Source organism: Eublepharis macularius, chromosome 12, assembly GCF_028583425.1.
Source record: "Eublepharis macularius isolate TG4126 chromosome 12, MPM_Emac_v1.0, whole genome shotgun sequence".
Taxonomy (NCBI): Eukaryota; Metazoa; Chordata; class Lepidosauria; order Squamata; family Eublepharidae; genus Eublepharis; species Eublepharis macularius.
In genome coordinates, this window is record NC_072801.1 from 11,194,553 (window position 1) to 11,219,824 (window position 25,272).

At 46.6% G+C, this 25,272-nt stretch overlaps 3 protein-coding genes across 3 annotated transcripts; 1 reads left to right on the forward strand and 2 right to left on the reverse strand.

Annotated features, from left to right (window-relative positions):
- Positions 1–372: 372 nt before the first annotated feature.
- Positions 373–12,672, reverse strand: PTCD1 (pentatricopeptide repeat domain 1). Its single transcript, XM_054993138.1, has 9 exons — positions 12,601–12,672; positions 11,075–11,566; positions 9,704–9,844; positions 8,146–8,364; positions 5,248–5,349; positions 3,232–4,008; positions 2,727–2,843; positions 1,856–2,038; positions 373–707 (listed from the first exon to the last, which is right to left on the reverse strand). Exons 2-9 carry the CDS (start codon positions 11,531–11,533, stop codon positions 549–551), a joined length of 2,157 nt encoding a protein of 718 aa, XP_054849113.1. The 5' UTR covers positions 11,534–11,566; positions 12,601–12,672; the 3' UTR covers positions 373–548.
- A 272-nt stretch (positions 12,673–12,944) lies between these two features.
- CPSF4 (cleavage and polyadenylation specific factor 4) lies at positions 12,945–18,121 on the forward strand. The gene is made up of 8 exons (XM_054993139.1): positions 12,945–13,125; positions 13,593–13,643; positions 13,772–13,924; positions 14,569–14,664; positions 14,962–15,055; positions 15,418–15,490; positions 15,881–16,051; positions 16,479–18,121. Exons 1-8 carry the CDS (start codon positions 13,023–13,025, stop codon positions 16,545–16,547), a joined length of 810 nt encoding a protein of 269 aa, XP_054849114.1. The 5' UTR covers positions 12,945–13,022; the 3' UTR covers positions 16,548–18,121.
- Positions 18,122–18,130: 9 nt separating this feature from the next.
- On the reverse strand, positions 18,131–20,462 carry ATP5MF (ATP synthase membrane subunit f). The gene is made up of 4 exons (XM_054993140.1): positions 20,384–20,462; positions 19,885–19,992; positions 18,909–19,025; positions 18,131–18,299 (listed from the first exon to the last, which is right to left on the reverse strand). The coding sequence occupies exons 1-4, from the start codon at positions 20,397–20,399 to the stop codon at positions 18,271–18,273; spliced, it is 270 nt and encodes an 89-aa protein (XP_054849115.1). The 5' UTR covers positions 20,400–20,462; the 3' UTR covers positions 18,131–18,270.
- Positions 20,463–25,272: the final 4,810 nt, after the last annotated feature.

Genomic DNA, 25,272 nt, shown 5'->3' on the forward strand with positions numbered 1-25,272 from the left:
ACCAAGTTGCTCACCTTTCATATCAAGCAAAGAGAACTGAAAATGTGAGGACATAAGAAGGAATATGCTGAGATTACCAACCCCTGGGGAGAAAGTAAAAATCGAGATTAGCCCACTGATTTCAGTAGACGTATAAACTCTACTTAGGACTCCACTGTAAATTCCACACTTCCCTGAAATACACAGAATCCTTTTAAAAAACAAACCCTCCACCTCGCTGCTGCTACTGCTGCAGCTATAGAACAAAACCAGTCCAGAAAGGAGGATGAATTAGCATATCATATGCATCACTAGCCTGTACAGAAATTCAACGTTTTCACTTTTAGGGTTTAAAAAAAAATTAAAGTAAAATAGGGGTCTTGTTTTTCTGCTCAGTGTTTTATTTACATGCTTTAAAAATACCAACTTTACAATTCTGATGATGTGAAAAATGCCTCTGGAAGAGGAAGGAAACAGCACAGAGCACTCCACGGTGTTGGTTTGGCCATTCAGGCAAGCCGGCCGCTTCTTTTTTCCTTTCTCACTGGCCCACTTGGCGGCAGTTTTGTTTACTCATCTCCTGCACTAGCTGTGTTTTGGGACTGCTTAGCTGTTCTGTATTTTGCCCATGGGTGTGGCTGTTCCTCTGCTGCCATCCACTTCAGCCAGCGGAAGTAGTATGCTCGAAAGCCGTCAATTTTTTCCAGATACCTGTCTTTTTTCTTGTACTATAGAGGGAAAAGCAAAAGGGTGATAAAGTCTTCACGGAAGGACAGTTTATTCAAAGATGCAATAAAGAAGCAGGGAATACTCCTTCCTGGAATTGTCAGGGATCCTGTGACTTTTTAAAACACTGTAGTTTATGGAGAAAAAATGGCTGAATTCTCTGGTGTAAGTTCCTAATGAGGGAAGGCCCAGTCTAGCCCTTTGCTGCCTGCCGCTGTCATCAATAAGATAAAGGCACTTTGAACTGAAATCCACCGGCTAACTTCTGTGGGCATAGAGTCAAGCACACAAGAAGGTTGGGGCGGGGGGAGCCACAGTGAATACAGGATATATGAATAAAACCTTTATCAGATTGGTAAAGGGGGAAAAAGTGGTTGGGTGGATCTTTTTGCCCAAGATACCATTTGCTTAGTGTGCTGTAAGCAGCATTTTAGTACTTAAATAATCAACAGAGAGAAGTTCTTTTTGAAAAAATTCTTTTAAAACGCTGAGCTAAAATCAGTGGGTTTGATTCAGTGATCCATTCATGGAAGGACTATGAATCTTTCCAGCCCCGTCCACCCCACCCCCCGGCCGCCTTGCCTGAAATATGCAGAACGTCTGTTCCAGGAGTCGCGGGATCCAACTGGACTTCTGAGCAGAAGGGTGGGCAGCTGCAAGGACACGCTTTGCTGATGCAGACAGCGAGGGGGCAATTTCTCCCCCATTTCTCTTTCAATTCAGCCTGCTGACCCTTGTGGCCGTTAGTCTCTGTGGGTTCTGCCACCTCAAGGAACAGCTTTCCTACAGTTGGAAGGGATTGCTGAGAAGGAGCAAGTTTAGGAAAGGACCACGGCCAGGGCTTTTTTTCTGGTAAAAGTGGTGGTGGAACTCAGTGGGTTGCCCTTGGAGAAAATGGTCACATGGCTGGTGGCCCCGCCCCCTGATCTCCAGACAGAGGGGAGTTGAGATTGCCCTCTGTATGGAGATCAGGGGGCGGGGCCACCAGCCATGTGACCATTTTCAAGAGGTTCCGGAACTCCATTCCCCCGCGTTCCCCCTGAAAAAAAGCCCTGACCACGGCCCTCCATATGCTTCCACTGAAGGATTGCTAGACCCAGCCCAATGGTTTTGCATTGAGGAAAGAAAAAACTCCATTCTGGTCTCTTACTCTGTCAAAGTCGGGAGGATACTGAGCTGCAAATTCCAGTCCCTGCAAGACAAATTCGTTGGGGGCCGTCTGCGTGTTCCTCATGTCTTTCAGGATTTCTATGAGGTATGTGTAGTCTAGCTTCTTCACAGCAGCATTGATAAGGGCTCCATAGATGTGGATGTTGGGATTTACCCCGGATCGCTGAAAGTCAGAGACCAAAACAATAAAGCAAAAGGAACTCTAAAGAACTGACAAACTCATCTGTGTACCAACCCAAGTGAGAGACTAGGAGGAGACAAAAAGCCACCTCCAAGTGCCAAGGTTACTGCTCTGAAATTTGGCACACTAAATGACTCAAAATGTTGGCTTGTGCAGAACGGGTTACTCCTTGATTACATTACATGTGGTTTACTGAAACTCTGCAATCTAAATTTTGTAATCGTCAGTTATAAGTGGAAATTGCCTATATACTTCAATATTACATTTTTCTGAAATTGTTATTAAACCTGAAAAACCTTCAGTGTTTCAAAAAGCCATAAAGACGCTCATTCAAATGAAGTTAAACCTGGTTTCTGAATTTTAGTATAGTGCTGGCTTATTTTTCCACACCTTGATAACTGAATGGGTTTGCTGTTTGTTTAAAAAAAGCATAAGCTGAGAGTCTATGAAGCAAACAGCTGTGGTCAGAACAGTTTAAGCTAAGTGTTACCCCCCTCATTTTTTTTAATCCAAATTAAATTTTGGACTGACCAAATAAAAAGAGGAAAATAATCACAGCCTGCACAACTGATCAGTGGAAAGGACTGCAACAGTCACTTAACTGAAGTTAGGGATGAGTCTGTCCTTAATATAAAGTTCTTCAGAACTCAGGGGTGCCAGCTTATTATACCTTCATGTCTGAGAGTAACTGTAGCCCATCCTTTTGTTTGTAGCAGGCAATTGCCAAGTTGCAAAAGGTGTGCAGGTTCGGAGATAGTCCTTTCTTTACCAGTACGGGAAGCAGGCTCTGAAATACCCAGAAAGACAGATAAATAAGGACGTACAGATTCTGTATTAAAAATGTCAAGGATGTTGCAACTTCTGCAACTGAACCAAATTCAACAAATAAGCTTTCTCTTCTGCTGCAGAACTTAGCTCCATACTTTTTCTGTTTTGCACTATCTATTTTCCAACTTGGGGAGGGGGGGGGCCTATGCACAGCCCTGATGCTGTACCCCAAGCAAAGGAAATCTTGTTCAGCTATGTTTCTGAGATTTCTGCAGAAGAATTCACATTCTAGTATATCTTGGTGGTCATAAGGGCTAGAAGCTTAGTTTGTTATTTTGAAAACACAGAGTTTTGCAGATTCTTTGGTGCCCTTGCAAAACTGTGGCATGGCACAGCGGCATCTTTACCTTTGCTCCATCCAGATCCGCTTGTTTGCTCTTCTTCCTTATTAAGGTATTAAAAAAGGTGATATCCGGTTTCACCTTGTGTTCTTCCATCACTCTCAATAAGGAAGATTCAGAGGGGCTGTTTGGTTCCACTACCTCGGCCAGCAGTGTGAACGTTTTAATATTAGCTGCCACATCGTCATCCTTCATTTTCTTTAAGAAGCCCTCCAGGTTCCCCATCAGAGCCAGCCTGTCGGAGGGGGTTGCCACTGTCCCAAAGGAAACCAGACTGCTCTTCGGGGTCTGCAAGTCCAGCAAGTTGGGAGAACAGCCAGTGGCCGTGGAGAAACCCGTATCTACTGCTGTGGAATTTGCATCTAGTTGGTTTTTAGTCGGCACCAGCAAGTTCTCAGATGCCCTGGAATCCAGAGAAGCAGAAACGTCAGTGCGCTCTTCTGCTACACAATTCTTGCCTGAGCTGCTGTTTTCGTGGCTGAGGAAAGGCGCGGCTGGTTTTCTGGAATTCTCTGGAAACATACTTCTTTCCAGGACTTCTACATCCAACGGCAGTCCAGCTCTACCGTCCGATTCCTTCCCCCTCTGACCCTTCACCTTCACCTTCACCTTCTGTCTACCAGACCTCAGCCTCGGCACAGCTGGGCTCTCCTCTGGCGCTCTCAGTAACAACTCTGAAGCCAGGAGCGGGTCACCGAGGCCACAGCCTCTGGCAGCAGCGAGCATCAAGTTATAGGTGTAACTGTCAGGTCTGATGTTGAGTTGAGCCATCTGCTGCCACACCTGTTGGAAGAAAATGGAAATTTTCGGTGGACTTATGTGAAACACAACAAACCAGGCAGAGGGGCTTGCAGGTGTGACACAAGCAGGGGCCAGAGGCTAACAGCAAGTCAATCCCACTGTGTTTAATATGGCTTGCAGACTAGGATGATAACCTAAGAGACAGGATCCCCCTCCCAACCAGCTGGTAAATCCACTGTCAATCAGAACAGCCCTCTATTTCCCTGTCTGCTTCTGGGACTATACTCAGTTCATGCAGCTCTCAGTCTAATTCCACCTCCCAGGTGATTTCATTTTCCAACTACTGATAACAGTTTGAGGTGGGGGGATGTGTAAGAGCCGCTGCTCCACCATCAAGGGCACCTCGCACCAAGTGACTCTGGGGCCAGCCCAGCCACTAGCAAGGGAAGATGGGGAAATCTGAAATCACCAAGAATGTGGTATGTTCCTGGAGGAAGACGTTTGACTATATCTCTGTTGTACAACAGCACTCAACGTAACATTGAGTGCCTTAAATATTAAGATACATAAAAGGAGAATACATCCCCTTTGGATTAAAGAAAAGCAGATGGCCAGAACATCCTCATAGCCCTGGTCAGGGCTTTTTTTCTGGGAAAAGAGGTGGTGGAACTCAGTGGGTTGCCCTCGGAGAAAATGGTCACATGGCTGGTGGCCCCGCCCCTGATCTCCGGACAGAGGGGAGTTTAGATTGCCCTCCGTGCTGAGGGCAATCTAAACTCACCTCTGTCTGGAGATCAGGGGGCGGGGCCACCAGCCATGTGACCATTTTCAACAGGTTCTGGAACTCCGTTCCACCGAGTTCTTGCTGAAAAAAAGCCCTGGCCCTGGTACAATGTTCCGGGACAGAGAGGAGCTTGTTCCGGGACAGAGAGGAGCTTGTGATAGGTGCCCCCGCAATTCACCCCCCCCCATATCCAGCCTGTCAGAGCTTTTAGTCTGACCTTGAGCTGCTCTACCATGTGGTGGGAGCATCGGCTCACGAGTCTGCAGCTTTGGATAGTGGGCCGACGCTCCCAAAACACAGCATCCCTCACAAAGTGGACAGAGATCCAGCCGTGATTCTTGGGCTGAAAGGTTTGCTCCCCCTATTTCGAGAAGCACGTAGCTCTTGAGTTCTGGCACACAAACGAAGACTGAAAGATCACAAAGAGAGGGAGCGGCAACACACGCTGGAAGGTCAGATGTTCTCACCACTGTAAAGAAGAAAGGTAACAAACAAACCTGCAAGGCGTATCGGAAACCGTTCTCTGTGTCTTTTATGCACCCCATGAGCAAGAAGTTGAAAGTCTCAGCGGTGAGGGTGTGGCCTTTCTGGATAATTTCCTAGAAAGGGGGAAAGGAGAAATTTTGTTCCCTAACCGTTCTATAGTACAGCTTTTAACAAAAGTAGAAATACTTCTGTAATCCAAACTAATCATCTAAAAAAAATCTCTAGCAAGATGCCAAGAATTGCATGAATGAAATTTCTGCAATTAATTAGTGAAGGGAAAGCATCCATCCGCACTGCATAGTGATTGTGCTGGGAAGCACTCACGTAAGCAGACTCCGAAATACTTGGACTGAGGTCCCCTCTGGGAGGGCTGCAGACATCTTTGCACCCCCAAGGCAGAATGCTGTGCACCCAGGAAATATTAGAAAAGGGTGCTCTCCCTCTGTGTCTAGTTCGATGGTGGGCAGATGGAGTCTTAGCTCCTTCTCCCATTCAAACTTTTCAGGGACAAAGTTTGGCAGAAGGCCGATTTCCATTTACAAGAAAAGAGTGCACCAACAACTTCTGTGGCTCTTTAGCATGGGCAGTATGGACTGCTAGTGCGGAACACACACATGAAGCTGCCTTATACTGAATCAGGCCCTTGGTCCATCAAGGTCAGTCTTTTCTACTCAAACTAGCAGAGGCTCTGCAGGGAATCAGGTAGAGTTTCTTTCACATCACCTCCCACCTGATTCTTTTAGCTGGAGATGCCGGAGATTGAACCTGGGACCTTCTGCATGTCAAGCAGATGCTCTAGCACTGAGCCACGGGCCCTCGCCAAGAAGGGGAAGAATTAGAGTTTAATTACACTATCATGATCCAAATACAAAGATATACACAATTTCATACAATGTTACAATATTACAAAGACTCATTCCATAAATACAATCACATATTATACATTTCCAAGGTGCTGTAATAGACAGGAGCCAATTCTGTTACACAGTTAAATCCTTTCCTATGCCAATGGCTTGAAAGGAAACAAATCTCTATAGTCAAAAGAGGTGTGAATTCCAAATAGCTGCAGATACAGTTAAATCCTTTCCTATGCCAATGGCTTGAAAGGAAACAAATCTCTATAGTCAAAAGAGGTGTGAATTCCAAATAGCTGCAGATTTCATAGTAGAAAATCTAGATGGCAAATTCCGGAGTACACCATCCGGGTCCCTCCCCGGTTCTCCTGGTAGTTGGCAACGAGCCCGCCAGCTAAAACTGCTCGTTTCGGATTCCCTTCTTCTCAGCCTCCTTTATATACATAACTTCCGAAGTCACAGTCTCCAAATTAATGTGCTCACAGCAAGGCTTTCTCCGGAAGGAGAAAGCCTTGCTGTGAGCACATTAATTTGGAGACTGTGACTTCGGAAGTTATGTATATAAAGGAGGCTGAGAAGAAGGGAATCCGAAACGAGCAGTTTTAGCTGGCGGGCTCGTTGCCAACTACCAGGAGAACCGGGGAGGGACCCGGATGGTGTACTCCGGAATTTGCCATCTAGATTTTCTACTATGAAATCTGCAGCTATTTGGAATTCACACCTCTTTTGACTATAGAGATTTGTTTCCTTTCAAGCCATTGGCATAGGAAAGGATTTAACTGTATCTGCAGCTATTTGGAATTCACACCTCTTTTGACTATAGAGATTTGTTTCCTTTCAAGCCATTGGCATAGGAAAGGATTTAACTGTGTAACAGAATTGGCTCCTGTCTATTACAGCACCTTGGAAATGTATAATATGTGATTGTATTTATGGAATGAGTCTTTGTAATATTGTAACATTGTATGAAATTGTGTATATCTTTGTATTTGGATCATGATAGTGTAATTAAATTTTGATATATATAGTATACAGTTGAGGGGTTCCTGGGAGTTTTCCCTCTGTATCTTGGTATTTTGGAATCCATCCCATTTAGTATTGAAGAATTAGAGTTGTCTAATGTAGCTAGTGCTCGGATTCAGTACTTATGTTAAAATCACTGTAGGTTATCAGAAAGCATTTTGAAGGCCTAGGGGGTTGGGTAGAAACAGCAGCTCTACCCTAAGCCCCATTCTTATATTTTCACTCACAATTCTTTCTGGGGAAAAAACTCTTCCCACCATGTTGTATTTATTTATTTATTAACTGGACTACTATCCTGCCCTCCCCGCAAGTAGGCTCAGGGCGGGTTACAGGGAGAGTGGGGAAGGAATGAAAAAAAAAAGGAATTCCTGTTGACACCGCCCTCCCCCCCCTCCAACAGCAGCCTTGCAACCACCACCTGCCAGTAAAACACAAAGGGGTGGGTAAAAAGACGGGGAACAGGCCTTTTCAATAGGGGGGGGGGCAGATGATCAAACTGTAACTCATATGGGGGGTGGGGAGATGATCATATGGTCTCCCCTGCTAGGAGGCTTTCTGGATGACTGCTGATCTGGCCTCAACCATATGCCTGGTGGAACATCTCAGTCTTGCAGGCCCGCCAGAACGGTAAGAGATCCTGGTGGGCCCGCTTATCCTCTGATAAGAGAGTTCCACCAGGTCGGAGCCAGGACTGAAAAGGTCCTGGCTCTGGTCGCGGCCAGTCTCGCCTCCTTGGGGCCCGGGACCACCAGTAGATGTTTAATGGCTGATCTCAGCACTCTCCGGGGCGCATACGGTGAAAGGTGGTCCTGTAGGTATGCCAGTCCCTGTCTGCTAAGGGTTTTAACGGTCAAAACCAACACCTTGAATTTTATCCGGAACTCCATGGGGAACCAGTGCAGCCGCTGCAAGATGGGAGTAATATGCGTCCTATACGGAACACCAGTAATGACGCACGCAGAAGCGTTCTGGACCTGTTGTAACTTCCGGTTTCTGCAGCATAGCTGTATCAGACAAGAAACTTCTCTGTACCTTAAAGACATCGAAGCACATCCGGAGATCTGAGCTGAAGGCACAGACTTTCAGCAGAGCGCGATAGCTGATCACATTCAGTTCCAGGTTGCCGTTCTGCAGATCCTGCCGCAACTTGAGGGCGCTCTGCAGGCCTGAACCTTTCCAGGGCGACTCTGCACAGGCGTTGAAGAGGGCCGTGTAAGTGGCATCCGTGGGGATCAGCCCTCGCTTTTTCATCTACCTCCAAAGGAAAAAAAAGAAACTTGCATTAAAAGAAACAAACAAATGCCATTCCCACAAGGGTGCCAATACTTGAGAAGTATTTGAGACAGCTGGTGTCGTGCAGAGCTTAGAGTTCTGGACTAGGATCCGTGAGCTCCAAGTTCAAAATCCCCATATGGCATGGAAGTTCTCTGGCTAACCTTGGCCTGTTCCATACACACTCAGCCTAACTGACTTCACAGGGGACCAGGAGAACCACGCAGACCGCTCTGAGCTCCTTGGAACGTGATTAATTTATTTACTTGATTTATGGCCCATTTTTCTTCCCAATTAGGAACCAAAGCGGCTTCTCCTCTATTTAATCCTTGCAATCATCTCGGAGGTAGGGTAGGCAGAGAGCGTGTGGCTGGCCCAAGGTCACCCAGCACGCATCCACAGCGACTGCAGATCTGAACCTGCGTTTCCCAGAGCCTGGCCTGACATTCCCATCACCACATCATGCTATGTTTGATAAACAGATATTAGTTAGACTGGAAAAGGATCAATAAAACAAATTCCAGTTAGACACAGAGGATATCGATACCGAGCGCAAAACAAAAAAAATATGTCAGAGTATGGAAATGATCACACATTTCTAGTGGGAAGTGCCCACAGCTGCAGCACCAAGCATGAGGTGCCCCAGTGCCATGAGGGGAGAGGCCTGGGCCAGCAGCTGCCTCTGGGCCATCCCTCCAGCAGAGGTGGATTTCTTTCCCCTCCACCCTCATTATTCCATTCAGATCTCATCATAAAAAGCCCAACACAGCCACCCCACAGTGCCAGTCTTTTCCTTACATAGGCCGTTTAATCTACTAAAATACCCGGATCCCACAAGGTTACATAAGCCCTGCAGCCAGAATTGTGGAGGAAGTGCCATACACAAATGATATATTCTGGGTGGATCCGCTGGGATTCCTTATTGGAGTTTCAAAACTTGGAAACAGCCAGAGATGCTTTAGGCTGATCCTGCACTGGGCAGGGGGGTCTGTATGGCCCCTTCCAACTCTATGATTCTAGCCAGGCTGCTTGCTGGTGAGGAATCCAAGGGGAAAAAAGTAGAAATACGGCGCTCTCACATTAACCGCTTTTGGTATTCCCCATGCCATACCCCCAGTGAGCCATTGGGGTGGGGCAGCCATAGCCATGTCAGAAGCAGCGCAAAGAGTTTCGTGGGTCAATTCTGAACATGAAAAGACACCTTCCAACCGGTGCCTCTTCTGTGGTGCTCAGACTTGCCCTAGTTTGGCACCATAAATGGCCTTTGCCAACACCAACTCTTCCCTGTTGAAAAAAACATCGGGCTTGGAGTACGTACGTCATTGTAGAGCCGGAATGCCTTCTTCACGTAGCCCACCCGGCCGCAGCCTCCGATCAGCAACGTGTAGTTCCTCTCCTCAGGCTGGAGGCGCTCTTCCTTCAGCATCTGCACTTCAAAGAGGTCCAGAGCCTCGGCCAACTGCAAACAAGACAGGACATGGCTGAGAAAGCAATAGCAAAGGCTACAGGTGTCTCATTTCAATGTCCACGTAGACGGTCCCATGTAGATGGTCAATAGGTATTTGCTAAAATGCCCCAGGAGCGAGTGCTGAGGCTGCCTGGAGGAAATAAACAACTTCCTCCCTATCCGTTGGGCAATCTGGAAAGAGAGAGAGGTAACTGTTAAGGAATGTTTTTAAGGACCTCTCAATAATGCCCTGTGTGTGAGCACAATTGAAACTGAACATGCCCACAAGAGGCAAATTTGCCTCAGTGGCAGATTCTTTCTTCCTGGCTTCTGGAATTAAAACTACAGGTCAGCTCAATCTTGCAGTGAGGAGAGACAGTTCCTTTTAACTATAAACATTTTCTCTTGTTTTCACTTTCCATCTAAGATTTTAACCTTGACTGTGTTATTTCCCAGAAGAATTTTGAACCCATGACAAAATTATGACTCCAGCATTGAAATGTTTATATTACGTTAAGATCTGATTCTCCTGTCAATCAGACCCATTGGGTGCCGTGAATCCTGGGGAATATTTTATTTGTTCTAACAATTGTTCTTTTACTCTGTAAAACAAATAACCATTATTCTGTAAACAATCAGTGTTAAGGGTATTTAAAGCCCTCCAATGCTACTGATCTTTACACGTCTCCTAGAAAGGTGTCTAGGGTTATTCCACGTAAGAAATAAACCCATTTTTCCTCTGTAATCACTGTGTTTGGTGTCTTGAAATATATATGGCTTAGTGGTAGTAGGATAATTATAGTAGGGGAATTATAAATTGGAAGCAGAGTGCTATGACAAAAATTCCCCTAACAGTAACACATTCGGTCTTTTATGTGATACTCCTCAGTACAGCCCCTGACACTTTCTTTGCTGCCATCCATATATTTCTTTAGGAACACACATCATATGGAAAGTGCACAAATTTATTTGGCCACTTCCATTTGTAACATTTCAGGCCTTTTCTTAAATGGAACTTGCAAGGACTGTTTGTTTAAATCTAACTTGCAAGGAACGTTTGTTATACATGCCATGTCTATTTCTGGACATGGCATGTATAACAAGAAACTGCAATCAGGCCTCTGCTACACAGAATTCAATTGGCACTCTTGTTCACAGGACAGACGGTCCATGCTATAAGCACTGGACAGGTCAGCCAATGCTCTTTGGTCCCATTGCAAGAAAGAGAGTCGAGCAACTGACCTTATCTTCTTTGATCAATGCTTTGCAGCGTAAGAAATACCAATAGGGAGTGTTTCGACGACTTCGTCTTAGTTTTGGCTCCTCCTCCTCCTCCACCACCTGTGTTTGGAGCCGTACGTTTTGAAACTCAGGTGTTGATTTATGATACAAGCGTCGGGAAGAAAACTTTCCAGACAACGTCCCAAAGCCTTCCTCGTCGTCCTCCTCCTCTTCCTTGACTGTTTCAGAGGTGTAGACAGGGCGGCCGTCTTCCACGTCTCGGCCACTGCCAACTGCTTGGGATAAGCTGAACGGCCTCGAGCCCAGAAGGCTGAGCCAGTGTCGTGGGTTTTGAGGCCATGCCACCTGTTTCTGTGGAAGTGACCACAACCAGCAAGCAGGACACCCTGAAGGACAGAAAGAACCTTTCAGGGCGTAAAGTCCTGCTGGGAGGTAACGGGATATCAGCTGTAATGCCATCAGAAAACTCTTGACTTCTTATGCAGCCAGCCCCTAAAATCAAAATTGCAAACAAGGGTTGTTATCCCAGGAACATCTGCAGCTGCCCTCTGTGTCACACCCGTGCTCTGTAACGGTCAGCCCTGTCCACTGTGACTGGCAACCACTCTCCACAGTCACAGGAGGAGGTCTTTCATGTTTTCTACTCCCTGATCCTTTTTAGGATGCTGGAGTCTAAATCAGGGAAGCTTTGCATGCACATCAGCTGCCCTGCTGTCACTGAGGCACTGCACCTGTCCACTCACCTTTTCCCTGGTCCTGGCACTTCAAGATGCTTTCTATGCAGCCCCAAGCAAGCACATGCACACAGTGGCTGCAAACTGTCACACAGATGTGTGGCACTGCCTTCTATAGAGCCAGTCTCTCAAGATCAATGTGGCCCGTTCCTTCCATCAGTTTCTTTCATATCACCTACTGGCCCTGATGCTTTCAAGGAGAGCTATCTGTCAAGAGTAGATAGGCAAGAAGTGTGTGTGTGTGTGTGGGGGGGGTCCTATGGGGCACAACCATGCTTGCCATCCTCCAGGCGGGAACAACAGGTAAACCCCAACAAACTAACTGCAGGACTACTCATTAAGATATAAACTTAATACCAAATAACAAACATTCTTATATTAAAACATTAATCGGACATTTATTTATGTGTTAACGAGTTGCGTCCTTAGTTTGTCAGGGTTAACCTGTTGTTCCAAGTCCATCCCGTGATTCTTTGCTTTGTAGCCTCGGGAGGGGGGGGGCTGGGATCTCCCGGAATTACAACTGAATTCCAGACGACAGAGATCAGTTTCCCCGGAGGAAAGGGCTGCTTTGCAGGGTGGGCTCTATGACTCTGTGCCCTGCCGAGGTCCCTCCCCTCCTCAAACCACGCCCCCGACCCTGCCCTCCCAAAGCTCCAGGAATTTCCCGACCTGGAGCTAGCAACCTTAGGCAGAGCCCACCCGGTCAGCTGCGAGTAGCTCCCCACCCTCTCAGGAGGCGTGGCCTCAAGGGAGTCCCGCCCTCCGCGAGCGGAACGTTCAACTCCTCACCGGTCTGCCTGCGCCAGCCGACACCGTCCCCGCATGTCTGACGCGCGAGGCAACTCACCCCGTGACTCCGCCCACACGGGGCGGGGCTTCTTTCGCGCCCTCCTGTTTCTCCTGTTTCCCGCCTCCTCGCCTCTCCTCAAGCGCGCCGATTGGTTCTTCCCTCAACATCTCCGCCTATAAATAGGCGTGGCCACGGTCCATTGGTGAACGAGGAGGGGCAACAGCCGTCACCACCCCTTCCATTACGCCCCTCCGCTAAGGAAGCGCCGCTTTCTGATTGGCTGGGACGGGGAGCCCGTCTCTCTTCGCCGGGGTCAGAGGTGAGATTTCCCAGCGTCCTTCGCGGGAGCGGTTCGGTTCGGAGCGGCTGTCGTCCCCCGGGTCATTTCTGCCCTCAGGTTCTCGCCGGAGCCGCCGCCGCCATGCAGGAGCTCATCGCCAACGTGGACCACATCAAGTTCGAGCTGGAGATCGCGGTGGAGCAGCAGCTCGGGGCGCAGCCGCTGCCCTTCCCGGGCATGGACAGTACGTGGGGCGGCGCGAGCGGGGGGCGCGTCCCCAGGCTTCTCCCGTTGCCTGGGAAGGCGCCAGGGGCATGGCTTGAGAAGTGAACGGCACGAGGGTACCTCCAGAGGCATCAGCAAGGGTTGCCCCCCCACCCCACATCAGCCGGGGTTGTTTAGGCGAGCTGGGTGAAAGAGAAAACGTTGGGGGGAACCTCCTTTGGTTTCTCCTCCTTGTGCCCCTGATAAAATGGACCGGTGCTCATTATTGTCCCTAACAGTACACGTTATTACTGGGAGCCTAATATGTGGGCTTTTAAAAAAACTTTGATTTTGAAAGCTGTGCTCACCTGAAGCCTCCATGTGAGGATTTCAGTGCTGAATGAAGAATTGTAGACCCGAATGCACCCCTCTATGTAACTGCTAAACTCAAACCCAACAGGCAGTGGAATGGCAGGTGGTTCATTGTGCATCTCTTTCTCTCCACAGAATCCGGGGCTGCTGTCTGTGAATTTTTTTTAAAGTCTGCCTGTGGAAAAGGTAGGCTTCAGTTACAAAGGCTAGGAAAAGGCAGGCAGGAAGCGCTTAACTAGCACACAACCCTTTCCCTGTAAGTTGTGAACTCCTATGCCATAGTACCTCCCTGCTCTTGGTTTCCTGCACTCTAGGAGGAATGTGTCCCTTCCGGCACATCAGTGGTGAAAAGACAGTGGTTTGCAAGCACTGGCTACGGGGGCTGTGCAAGAAGGGTGACCAGTGTGAATTCTTGCACGAATATGACATGACCAAGATGCCAGAGTGCTACTTCTATTCAAAATTCGGTAAGAGGAACCGTGGTATCCATCTGGTTCTTATCGTGGTTTGAGTCAGGAAGAAGGACTTGGGGCTATGATTGTGTGCAAATGCATGAATATAAGCCCTGTTGGACAAGATGGTATTTACTTCTGAGTGAACATGTTAAGATTGTACCATGGGACTTCTTTGCCCTCAATAATACCTTGAGCTGTAGTATTCAAAACATTTTGCAGCAACCTTATTAACGTCATTTATAGTTCATCTTTCTTACTGGGATTCAAGGGAGAATTCACAGAGCAAATCAATACAATTGATGGGATATTCAATGAACAAAGCAATTGGATGTGTTTTGTAGAAATCTAGACTAAACTAGAAAAATGAAAGTAGAACTGAAGTGAAAACCTAAGTATTAACAGGATGTGTTAAACGATGCAAAAATGAAACAGTAGGGCCCTACTTGCAACACGTGTAGCGTGTTATTTGTTGCTTTGTAAGTGGAGAACAAAGGCAGCAAATCTTCCTGTGATAAAGGAAATGAATCCAAGTTTAACACTATTTAGCTTTCTTGGGATATGGGGAATTTGTTCCTGATGCACAGAACATTCTCCGCCCCCCCCCGCCCCCCCACGCACACACTTTGGTCTGTGAAATGTAAGCTTGTCTATTGCAGGGGAATGCAGCAACAAAGAATGCCCATTCTTGCATATTGACCCTGAGTCCAAGATCAAAGACTGTCCTTGGTATGATCGAGGCTTTTGTAAGCATGGTATGTATGTATTTCCCTTACCTGTGCTAGTAACTTACTTTTGTCTGGTAATAACATTACAGGTGCAACCTCTTGCAGTGTAGGAGAGGCCATACAGCCAGAGGTCTGGCATAGTAAGACTTGTCTGTTGGAAAACTTGCCTTAATTTCTAAAAAGTTGCTTGCATTCATGGTTGTGACCAGTCTGAAAATATGTGGCCTGGGTCTGCTTGAAGGTTGAATAGCTAAAGGAGGCCTTGCAGTTGTGGGTGGGCATGCATTTGTGTCAGAAACATGACCATGCTATTCTGTGTTGCAGGCCCCCTCTGCCGGCACAGGCACACTCGGCGTGTTATTTGTGTGAATTATCTGGTGGGGTTCTGTCCAGAGGGGCCTGCTTGCAAATTCATGCAGTGAGTATATTCCAGAATCAGCTCCCTGGTCTTCAGTTTTACCCTTGAATCTTATATGGGTCAGTTGCTGTGCTGCATAGTACTTCTTGTTAGATGGGAAGGAATTTTCAGATTGATAGCAACCCCAAATTTGATGTTCCTCTGCAGGGTGTTCCATGCTGTCTCACATGAATAACCTTGAACTATGTCCCCTGCAAGCATCTCTTGTTCTGGGCATGCATGTCTGTAAGACTAAGATGAATTCTGTGCAGTGGCAGAGAGAGCTTTTGGATGCCTTACAATGAATGGATTCCAGCCAGTCCCTCAAGGGTCGGCTTTGTCTTTACATATACCCTTACATACTTTTTCTTTTTTAAAATCAGCCCTAGATTTGAACTCCCCATGGGAACCACAGAGCAGCCCCCACTGCCTCAGCCAACACAACCACAGCAGAAGGTATGTAACTTTTTGCTCACATCTTTCCAGTGAGAAATGAAGATGCTTCTGGGAATCCTCTGTGGTGATTGGATGGGATGATGCCACAGCCTGTGAATGAGGGAGAGAGAAATGATGCACAGGCCCCGTTTTCCTTAAGCACCATGTAGTGATGCACTTATTTGACATGGTATTGGAACTTTAGAATAGAGGGTACGTGAACTTAAACCAAACAGCATTTATATGGCTGTTTTGGCATCCTAGGCCAGAGTTATGGATAACAAGATGTATAGGAAGGTCTGGGTTTTGCACAGGCTTTTACTGATGAGCACATAATACTTACGCGAGAAAGAGGTGCACTTTGGAGATGGCTCATTCAGCGTGCGGGCTGTTCTTTTTTCCTGTCCTTAGCAAAACAACAACCCGCCACTGCAGAGGTCGTCATCCCTGATCCAGCTAACGAGTCAGAACTCTTCTCCCAACCAACAAAGGACCCCACAAGTCATTGGAGTGATGCAGTCTCAAAACAACAGTATCGGCAACAGAGGTCCCAGGCCACTGGAGCAGGTCACGTGTTACAAGGTAAGCTAAAAGCAGCATGATGAAAGTGTGTGTGTGTGTGTGTGTGTTGAGTTTGGAAAACCATGCAAGTGGAATAATGTCATCCACAGTTGTATGTACATTTCATACTTATATTCAGTTGTGTGGAACTGGGGATCCAGCTGGTCTTGAATGGGACATTGAACTTCGGGGCGAGTGTAGAAACTGGCAAGGCAGATGGGATGTTAGAAGCTTGTATTGAAAGGAGTAATCCTGCCCTTACTTCTGGCAAAGAGACTGTGGAATTTCTCATGTATTCAGTTTCTCACCCATGTGAAGGACAATCCATTCTTCAGCAGGATTTCATAAAAAACTCCTGCTTCTGAGGTGGCTACCATTTCCACACAGGCTTTTTGTTATCTTGCTTACTGAAATAGCTTCACATCTTTTTTTTATCTCCTTCCCCCAGTGTGGTGAAAAGGGACACTATGCCAATCGATGCACAAAGGGACATTTGGCCTTTCTTAGTGGACAGTGAGCCAACAGCCAATGCAGGAGACTATACAACGTGTAAAAAAAACTATGGCAGCAGAGCAATGCCTAGCACCAGTTGGAACTGTTGATCTACTTTTTTAAAGTGCCTGTACCAGAAGAGTAGCACTGCTGTGGACTACTGATTTGCAACACTTTCATAACTTGATTGTCTTAACCTTTTAAAATTCAAACTTTACTGAGAAACAAACCAGCAAGGAAGTGGGACAGAAGGGTCAAAAATATAGAAACCTTAAAGTGCATTTGGAATTGGTACTTTTGTGTGTGTTCGAAGTCCTCAGTTGTTCACGCAGTCTTTTGGTACAAAGATGTGAAGTGCTAAAGTATGAAGGAACGATCTGTGTTCTCCGCCAACTACAATGAAGCATCACATGTCTGTTCTCTGCAGGGCATTTGGTATGTCACATGTACCAGGGGTGCAAGGGTTTGCACAGCAATTTGCAGTATTCTTTTTGGAGCTGATTACAGTGCAGGGGTGGCTGCTGCAATGAACTTGCATCCATGTTCTCAGTTGGAGCCATAAATGTATACAGCTTGCCACTAAACAACCCTAAGATGAAAAGTGGAGTCTGAAAATTCCAACTGCGAGTGGACAGCCACTGGAAACATTTGTATAAAGAAACGGAGATGTTACTTCAATCCCCTGCCTTCAGTGGGCCTTGATTAAATATTGGTTAACTTACAGCCTATCTCCCCCCCCCCCAACACTCCCAGTGCTGTATGACATATCTAAGCAATCACAGCGACGTGGGACAGTGACTTAACTACCTTGAACAATTTATTTCATTTTTTAATGCGCATACCATTTGAAAAAGTTGAGCAGTATTTTGATTTCTCCAAAAACGACTGAAGGGGGGGATTAACGTGCCTAGGAATAATACAACTGGAGCCCTATGTTGTATGACGTACCCTGGCTTCCTAGTTCATTAAAATTTTCTTTTTAAGTGATGTTGTATTCTTGTAAAGAAAGTAGCAGCTCTTCAACAAGAGACCACTATAATCAATAATAGTTTTTCTATTGAAAATAAACAGCAGCTGACTGAAAGGATGGTATGCTGGTTTCACTTGCCAAGAGTGACTAGTTATTGGAACTAATGTAGAACTAGTATCAAGCCTTGCACTTAACTGGCAGATTCTGAAAAGTATAGGCTGCTAATTATGTAATGCACTCCCAAGTATAGTATCACTTGCGTGGAAAGGGGACAAAATGGGGCTTTTAACTATTTTTTGAAGACAGCTACACTACTGTTAGACTTCAGAAACCATTGCCAGTAGGAGCGCCATGCAACCAGAGTCTATGAATCTAGACCCTTGTCAAGCAAGCAAATTAATGGCTAGAAGACCTACAGAGGAAGACCAGCCTACTATACTTTACATAATGCAGGACTTATTTTAAACCAGACTTGGAAGTTTCCTTGTAGCCTCAGGAAACTATTGTTTTTGGACCAGGTGGGGTTAATGTGATACTTGGGATGCCATCAAGAGCAGTACTTGACTTCCTTTCAAATACTACTGTGCTTGCATTTGTCAGATTTAGAAAAAAATGCGCTGTAGTCTTGCAATACACAATTCTAAGTTTCACATACAAGCAGTGTTTTATTATTGGTCACAGACTACTAATGACAGAAGAGAATCTTCAGTTGACGGGATCTCCTTTTCCCACTGGTAGTCACACATGGGTTGTCTGTATTCTTCTGGTCAATTCAGCCTCAGTGATATTTCCTCCAACGGTCATGCTCTGAATTATTAAAACAAGTCAGTTTGCGTCAGGTTTTTTTCATTTTTATATGTTCAGGTTAATAAATTTCCACAGAAAAAACCTTTTACCTCAGACCCGTACAAGAGCCTAGCTCTCTGGAGCAGCAGATACTGCCAACTCAGTCAAGAACTAGGAAGCTTGCAAGTAACTGAAGACTCAAAAAACTCAACAGCAGGGCTGGTGCATTAGTTCAAAGGCTAATTTAGGCCAGCAGCCCCATCAGACACTAATAGGAAACTAGTAACCTTAGGCCACAGGCACAGCAGGCACACAGATTTACAGAGTTGCCCTGGAGCCCCGTCTTATTTCCCAACAACAGGTATATTACCCACTCTCTACCTACCCAACCAGGACTAACTAGAATGCTCTTGCTCTGCCTCAAAGAAGTAAATAAATAAATTGCTGTGCCTCTTCCAACTATTTTAGGAAACCATTAAAGGCACCACTTAGTCCTTTATAAGGTTGTTGATTCAGACCTGATTTAGCCACACTCGTGCACTCTTCTACTGAGATGTGAAAGATTCTCCTTCACCTCAGATTACTTTTAAAAAGCAAACTTTCAGGCATATAAGGTAAGAGTTTACTCACTAATATGGTCGTAGCTCCAGATATAGCTGATTACCACATAACCAGTCAGCATCATAGCAATACCCCCAATGCCGCATTTCTTCACATTAATGTACTTGTTATAAAATCGGTTGTAACCTAAACAAGGGGAAGGAGAACTCTTGTTTCAAAAAGTTAACAGCCTACAGCTACTGATGGTGCTACCTTAACAGTGTATGTGTGTGTGTGTGCAGAATCACTTAGAAGTAACCTAGTTCTGCAGCAGAAGGACATGGGCTGGCTTTCTCACACTTCTTCCCATGACCTTGGAGAGACAATTCCAGTCAGTTCACAATCAGGGACTATGTGTACCAATGGCAAATTCACATGCTATAGAAACAGTATACAAGATAACTGATCCTTGAGCAGTTTCTGCCTCTCAGTAGTCATAATCTGACAAAGTGAGCTCTGACCCACAAAAATTTTATATCCTAGGAAATATTCTAAGTATTTAAAGGTGCTACTTGACTCAAATTTTGTTCTGTCAATAATCAAAAACAGAACCCATTCATGGCTGCAATCCTACATGCCTGATTATGTGCAAGTTATACCCAAGTACGTGGCCACAGGATCACACGGCATTGCCATGCCAAGGAGGAGACGACTATTACTACTCGTGGAGAGTGCCCTCAAGTCATAGCTGACTTATGGCTACCCCTGCCAAGGCTTTCATGGCAAGAGACTAACAGAGGTGGTTTGCCATTGCCTGCCTCTGCAACTTTGGTCTTCGTTGGAGGTCTCCCATCCAATTACTAACCAAGGCCGACCTTACATAGCTTCTGAGATCTGACAAGATCAGGCTCACCTGGGCTATCCAGGTCAGGGCTCTTCTATTTCTACTACTACTACTACTACTACTACTAATAAAAGAACTAGTAGGTTAGGTTCTGCAATCCTTCAGGGGATTTCAAATATTGTGCTACCGCTTTCCCAAAGCAGACTTCCTTCCCAAACTCACCGCTCCGGCAACCGCTAATGACCCCAGTAGGGCTGTAATTCCGCGTCGCCAACCATGACGGGAGCTGACCCAATTTCACGTCCAGAAGCGGCATGTCTTTAACGGGGACTAGAGGGAAGAATACAGGCAGAGAGGCCGGATGGCCACATGCATCCGTTCAAAGGCCTGCACCGACACGAGCAAAGGGGGTGGGGGGTTTGACGGGCCTGATGGATTCCTGCCTGTCACGCACCCCGCAAGGCGGAAGAATCACCGATGCTGCACCAGCTCGTAGTAAAAGTTACCAAGATAGCAGATATACGCATGCGCGTACGGGGGGGGGCACAAAAGGCATTCTCCGAAGCCCCCCACCCGGACTTCTCCGGGAACCAAGGCACAGCAAAGCCTGGGGCCGGGGTGGGTGGGGGCAGGAGTGGATTCCCTTCCCAGAACCGGAGCCCCAAAGGGCGCCGCGGGGCCGGGTCACCTTGAAGCCTGCCTTCAGCCCTCAGCCACTTACCGGGCCTGTCCGCCATCTTGCCGCTGCTACGAGGTCGTCGGCTTTGCCCGCAAGGGACTCTGGGAAAGGAGGCGGCTGCGCCTAGAGGCTCACGGGAAGGAGGGCAGCCTGGCCTTGGAAGACATGATGGGCGGGTCTACAAGGCTATGGGCGGGGCTAACTGGAGTAATTAAAATATTAGCAAGCGCGTCGGGAGCATTTTAAAGGCTAACACTATTATTCATGCTGAAGCTTGCGTGAGTGGCGGCGATTTCTTCGGATGCAATGCAGGCATTTTATATGTTTTGCATGTCTGCAAGCCCGTCCCTTATAAAATGTCTGCATGGTGAAGACTGACTCATTGCAAGCGGGCTCCAGGCCATGGAAGCTCATGTTGGAAAAAGACGTCGGCCTTTAGGGTAGTAAAGAGCCCAGTAGCACCTTTAAGATTAACCAACTGTATTGTAGCGTGAGCTTTCTAGAACCGCAGCTCTCTTCGTCAAATACACAGATGCATCTGACGAAGAGAGCTGTGGCTCTCGAAAGTTTATGCAACGATAAAGTTTTATCTGACGAAGAGAGCTGTGGCTCTCGAAAGCTTATGCTACAGTAAAGTTGGTTAGTCTTAAAGGTGCTACTGGACTCTACTATTTTGCAACTACAGACAAACACAGCTAACTCGTCCATTAAGGTGCAGCTGAAGTCCAAGAAACTGGGGATGGGGTAAAAGCCGGAACGGGCACTAAAGAAATGCCAGTACCACAAAAAAACAGTGAGATGTGTTAAAGACACACCAGAACAAGATTTTAGAAATGAAAACTCTGAACTGGCACACTTTTATTAACCCTTTCCATGCCAAAATACTCCCGGAACAGCACAAAACAGCCCGGAACAGGCATTAAAGAAATGCCAGTACCACACAAAACAGCGGGACGTGTTAAGGACTCTCTAGAGCAAGAGGTTAGAAATGAAAACTCTGAATTGGCACACATTTATTAACAGCAGACAACAGGGTTTTCTGCAGACTTGGGACTGAAAGCGCACCCAGCCTGTGTCCTTGGAGCCAGCTGCACCCAGCCTAAACGGTATCTTCTCTGGGAATGGGAACGATTTCATGCTCACTCTGTCACTGTAGTCTAAACTGTGGTACTTTCTGTCTCTGGGTTTCTAGCCAGAATTTCAATGGGACTCTACCCTGAGGGTGGGACATTAGCCTATATCTAACCATCCTTTCCCTTACCACAACACTTCTGCCAATTCCACTGTCTACGTACCTTGAACCCGATGCATCTCTAATAAAAGTTACTTCAACCAAATCACCTGTGTGTTTGCTGTGGAGAACTTGCGGATCTACTTGCCAAGGACTGACAATTAGGCTGGTTGGTGTGCCTTAGAGACTGGTGTTGTTTTTTCTTGAAAACCTCAGTATGAAAAAAAGTTAATAAAACTGAAATAGGGAAAGAGTTAATAAAAACATGATACTACAGTGTTTTCATTCCTAAAATATTGAGCTCCAGTTTCCTTAAGGGTTACCACTATTTTGCTTGTTTGTCTGTTTAATTGTTTGGAACAAGCATTCATGCAAAACTCATTACGGCCTGTTTTATGCTGCTCCAGGAGCATTTTGGCAGGGAAAGAGTTAATAAAAGCATGCCACTAACAGTGATTTCAGGTCTAAAAACTTGTTCAGCAGCCGCTGTATTGATTCCCACTGTTTTTTGTGGTACTGGCACTTCATGCTTGTTCCAGCTTGCTTTGTGCTGTTCCAGGAGCATTTTGGCAGGGAAATGGTTAATATAAACATGCCAGTTCAGTGTTTTCATGTCTACAATATTGTTCTAGAGTGGCATGTGGTAGTGGCATTTCTTTAGTGCCCGTTCCAGCTTGTTCCAGCTTGTTCCAGCTTTTACCCTGTCCCAAGAAACTGGATGCAAGAACAACATTTTAACACATCCCACTGTTTTTTGTGGTAGTGGCATTTCTTTGGTGCCTGTTCTGGTCTGTTTTATGCTGCTCCATGAGCATTTTGGCAGGGAATGTGTTAACAAAAGCATGCCAGTTCAGAGTTTTCATTTCTAAAATCTTGTTCTGGAGTGTCTTTAACACATCCCACTGTTTTGTGTGGTAGTGGCATTTCTTTAATGCCCGTTCCAGCTTGTTCCAGCTTTTACCCTGTCCCAAGAAACTGGATGCAAGAACAACATTTTGTACGCAACTGGAAAATCCATTTGATAATGAGTGCTTTGGGGCAGAAAGACCAGAGCTCTGCTTTAGGACAGTCACGCACTTCCTCGCAGGGCTGTTGTAAGGGTAAAGTGGATGAGGGAGATCCCTGGAGGAGATGTTCCGAATAAAGACTGCCTCCCCCTTTCCACCCAATTTTCTGTTGCTTCCTTCCGAGTACATTTTCTTTTTCATTAAAGCTGCATGACTCCTGTTAACTTTACCATCACCAGCATCACCACTGATAACAACAATAAGGAAACGGTTCACTGCAGCTCCTCGTGCCTGGGGCTGATCAGTATTAGTCAGGGCTCATTTTGAGGGGGAATGCACAGGAATGCAGTCCCGGCAGTTCCCCAAAGGGGTCACCTGCCTCTCTGCCATTTTGGGCCCATTTCATCCTGGATTGGGGCCAAAACGGCCCGATCGAGCCTCTGACGGGTTCAGCAGTGGTCCAATCCTGTCCATTTTGGGCCCCTATTCGGCCATTTTCAGCCCCCTTTTTGCCATTTTGGGCCCAATTTTGGCCCTGAATGGCCAGGATTGGGTCCAAAGCAGCCAGGATAGGTGATGCCAGGGGGTGTGGCATATGCAAATCAGTTATGCCAATAACACGTTTCTGGTGATGTCAAGGGGCGTGGCATATGCTAATGCGTTATGCTAATATGTTATGCTAATGAGTTCCTCCAGCTCTTTTTCTGCGAAATGAACCATGGTATTAGTGATCATACGGATATGTCTTTAGCACCAGCCTGCCCAATGGGAGCCTTTCCCTCAGGGCTGCAGCTAGAGAGACTCTCCTTTCCTGTGCCCGCTTTCCGATGAGAGAGAAGGATCCCTTTGGGGGTCTGGATGGGGCAACCCCGGGGCTGGTTTTATTATCTTTGATGATCCACGCTGAGGGTCCGGTTTCTGCGGCTGCACATCTGCTTAGCACTCCGAAGGCCCTCTCCAGCAAGAATCCATGGAATGAAATCAGAAATCCCACCACTAGCTGAGACTGCCCAGCAGATGTCAGCGTTGGCCTGCGAATGGGACTCTTCAGCAGTTATTCCTAAATCGATCAAAATGGGTAGCCCTGTTTGTCTGTCTGTAGTAGTAGAAAAGAGCAAGAGTCCAGTAGCACCTCTAAGGCTAACAAAATTGGTGGTAAGGTATGAGTTTTTGTGAGCCACAGCTCACTTCTTCAGATATAGTGACTCATGAAAGCTCATACCCTTACGCCAATTTTGTTAGACTCATAGGTGCTACTGGACTCGCTCCTTTTTATTCCTAAATTGCTCCCGTCTGAACACTGGTCTTAGCACTGCCAACCTCCAGGTGGTGCCTGGAGATCTCCTGGAATTACAAATTATCTTCCGGTGATAGACATCGGATCCCATGGAGAAAATGGCTACTTTAAAGGGTGGCTTCTATGGCATTCTACACCGCTCAGCTCCTCCTCCTCTTTCCCAAAGCCCACCCACCCTAGGTTCCACCCCCCAAATCTCCAGGAATGTCCCAACCCAGAGCTGGCAACTCCCTCCCCCCTCCCCCAGGCTAAAAAAGTCTTTGTGCAACCCCCTTCCAGGCATACTCTGGACCAAGCAAAGACGGCTGAGGCGGCAGCCCTTGCTTGGATACTACAACTGCACAACACCACAGGCCTGGGTTCTTTGAGGCGCCACCCCTCACACCCAGCACTGCCATCCGCCTCAAGGAGACTGTCAGTGGAGTACAAGACCCAGAACCAGGGTGGCTAGGAGGCTTCCAGTCAGCCATAAGAAAATGGAGGGGAAATCCTTTTCTCCTCAGGTCTTCACAGCTCACGGGTTTTGAACTGGGTTCACGCTTCTTGACATCTCAGTACTCTCTCAGGGCATCTCAGACCTCTTGAACCTGAGCGGGCACCCTGTTTTCCTGTGCCCCTCAATACCAACTAAAAAGGCTGCCACCAGGAATGCTCTAAGTCCTCTCCCATTTTCTGGGAAACTCTTTCTGGTGAAGAACTGCTCTGGGTGATCCAGTATGGATAAAATAAAATGAATGAAAACAGACTATTTTCAGGATCGCAGAGAGTTCAGAATATTCAGTCACTTCTCTGGAAGTGGATACACACAAGCACACACACAAATCAAAGGAAAATTAACAACCATAACCCATAGCTCTTCCTAATCTTATATCAGTAATATCTTCCCTAACTATCTCCCTTTGCAAATCCTTATCTATTTAGCTGAGGCCTTCCTCTGACAATCGTCTTTGCCCAAACCCTAAGCCTGCATCCCCATTTCTCCTCAGTCTCTCCCGTCTCTCTCTTACTACTCTCAGAGCCAAGCTACAAGTGATGCCTGACACAGGTTGGACACTAGTCAGCTTCCCTCAAGTTTTGATGGGAAATGTAGGCATCCTGGCCTTGCAGCTTGGCTCTCTGTCTGCTGTCCGATGGACTTTTCAACTGTCACTTGTCCAACATTCCGCCAAGCTGCCTACATTTCCCATCAAAACTTGAGGGAAGCTGGCAAGTGTCCGACCTGTGTCAGGCGTCACTTGTAGCTTGACTCTCAGTCACATCCTCTGCTCCAGTTAGAAACTCAGTTTCTCGGGGCAAGGCACAGCTCTGAACCTGGCGCACGCCCATTCTCAGGGCTTTTTTCTGGGAAAAGAGGTGATGGAACTCAGTGGGTTGCCCTTGGAGAAAATGGTCACAT

Coding starts and splice junctions, on each gene's coding strand:
- ATP5MF (XM_054993140.1), bottom strand. Junction 19,026..19,884: donor CATTAGCGGTTGCCGGAGCG/GTGAGTTTGGGA, acceptor CCCCTTGTTTAG/GTTACAACCGATTTTATAAC. Junction 18,300..18,908: donor CTGGAGCTACGACCATATTA/GTGAGTAAACTC, acceptor TTAATAATTCAG/AGCATGACCGTTGGAGGAAA.
- CPSF4 (XM_054993139.1), top strand. CDS start 13,023: ATGCAGGAGCTCATCGCCAACGTGGACCACATCAAGTTCGAGCTGGAG. Junction 13,126..13,592: donor GCCCTTCCCGGGCATGGACA/GTACGTGGGGCG, acceptor TTCTCTCCACAG/AATCCGGGGCTGCTGTCTGT. Junction 13,925..14,568: donor CTACTTCTATTCAAAATTCG/GTAAGAGGAACC, acceptor TGTCTATTGCAG/GGGAATGCAGCAACAAAGAA.
- PTCD1 (XM_054993138.1), bottom strand. CDS start 11,533: ATGGCATTACAGCTGATATCCCGTTACCTCCCAGCAGGACTTTACGCC. Junction 8,365..9,703: donor CATTCCGGCTCTACAATGAC/GTACGTACTCCA, acceptor CTTTGGAGGTAG/ATGAAAAAGCGAGGGCTGAT. Junction 5,350..8,145: donor TGTGCTTCGATGTCTTTAAG/GTACAGAGAAGT, acceptor CCCCCTTTCTAG/GAAATTATCCAGAAAGGCCA.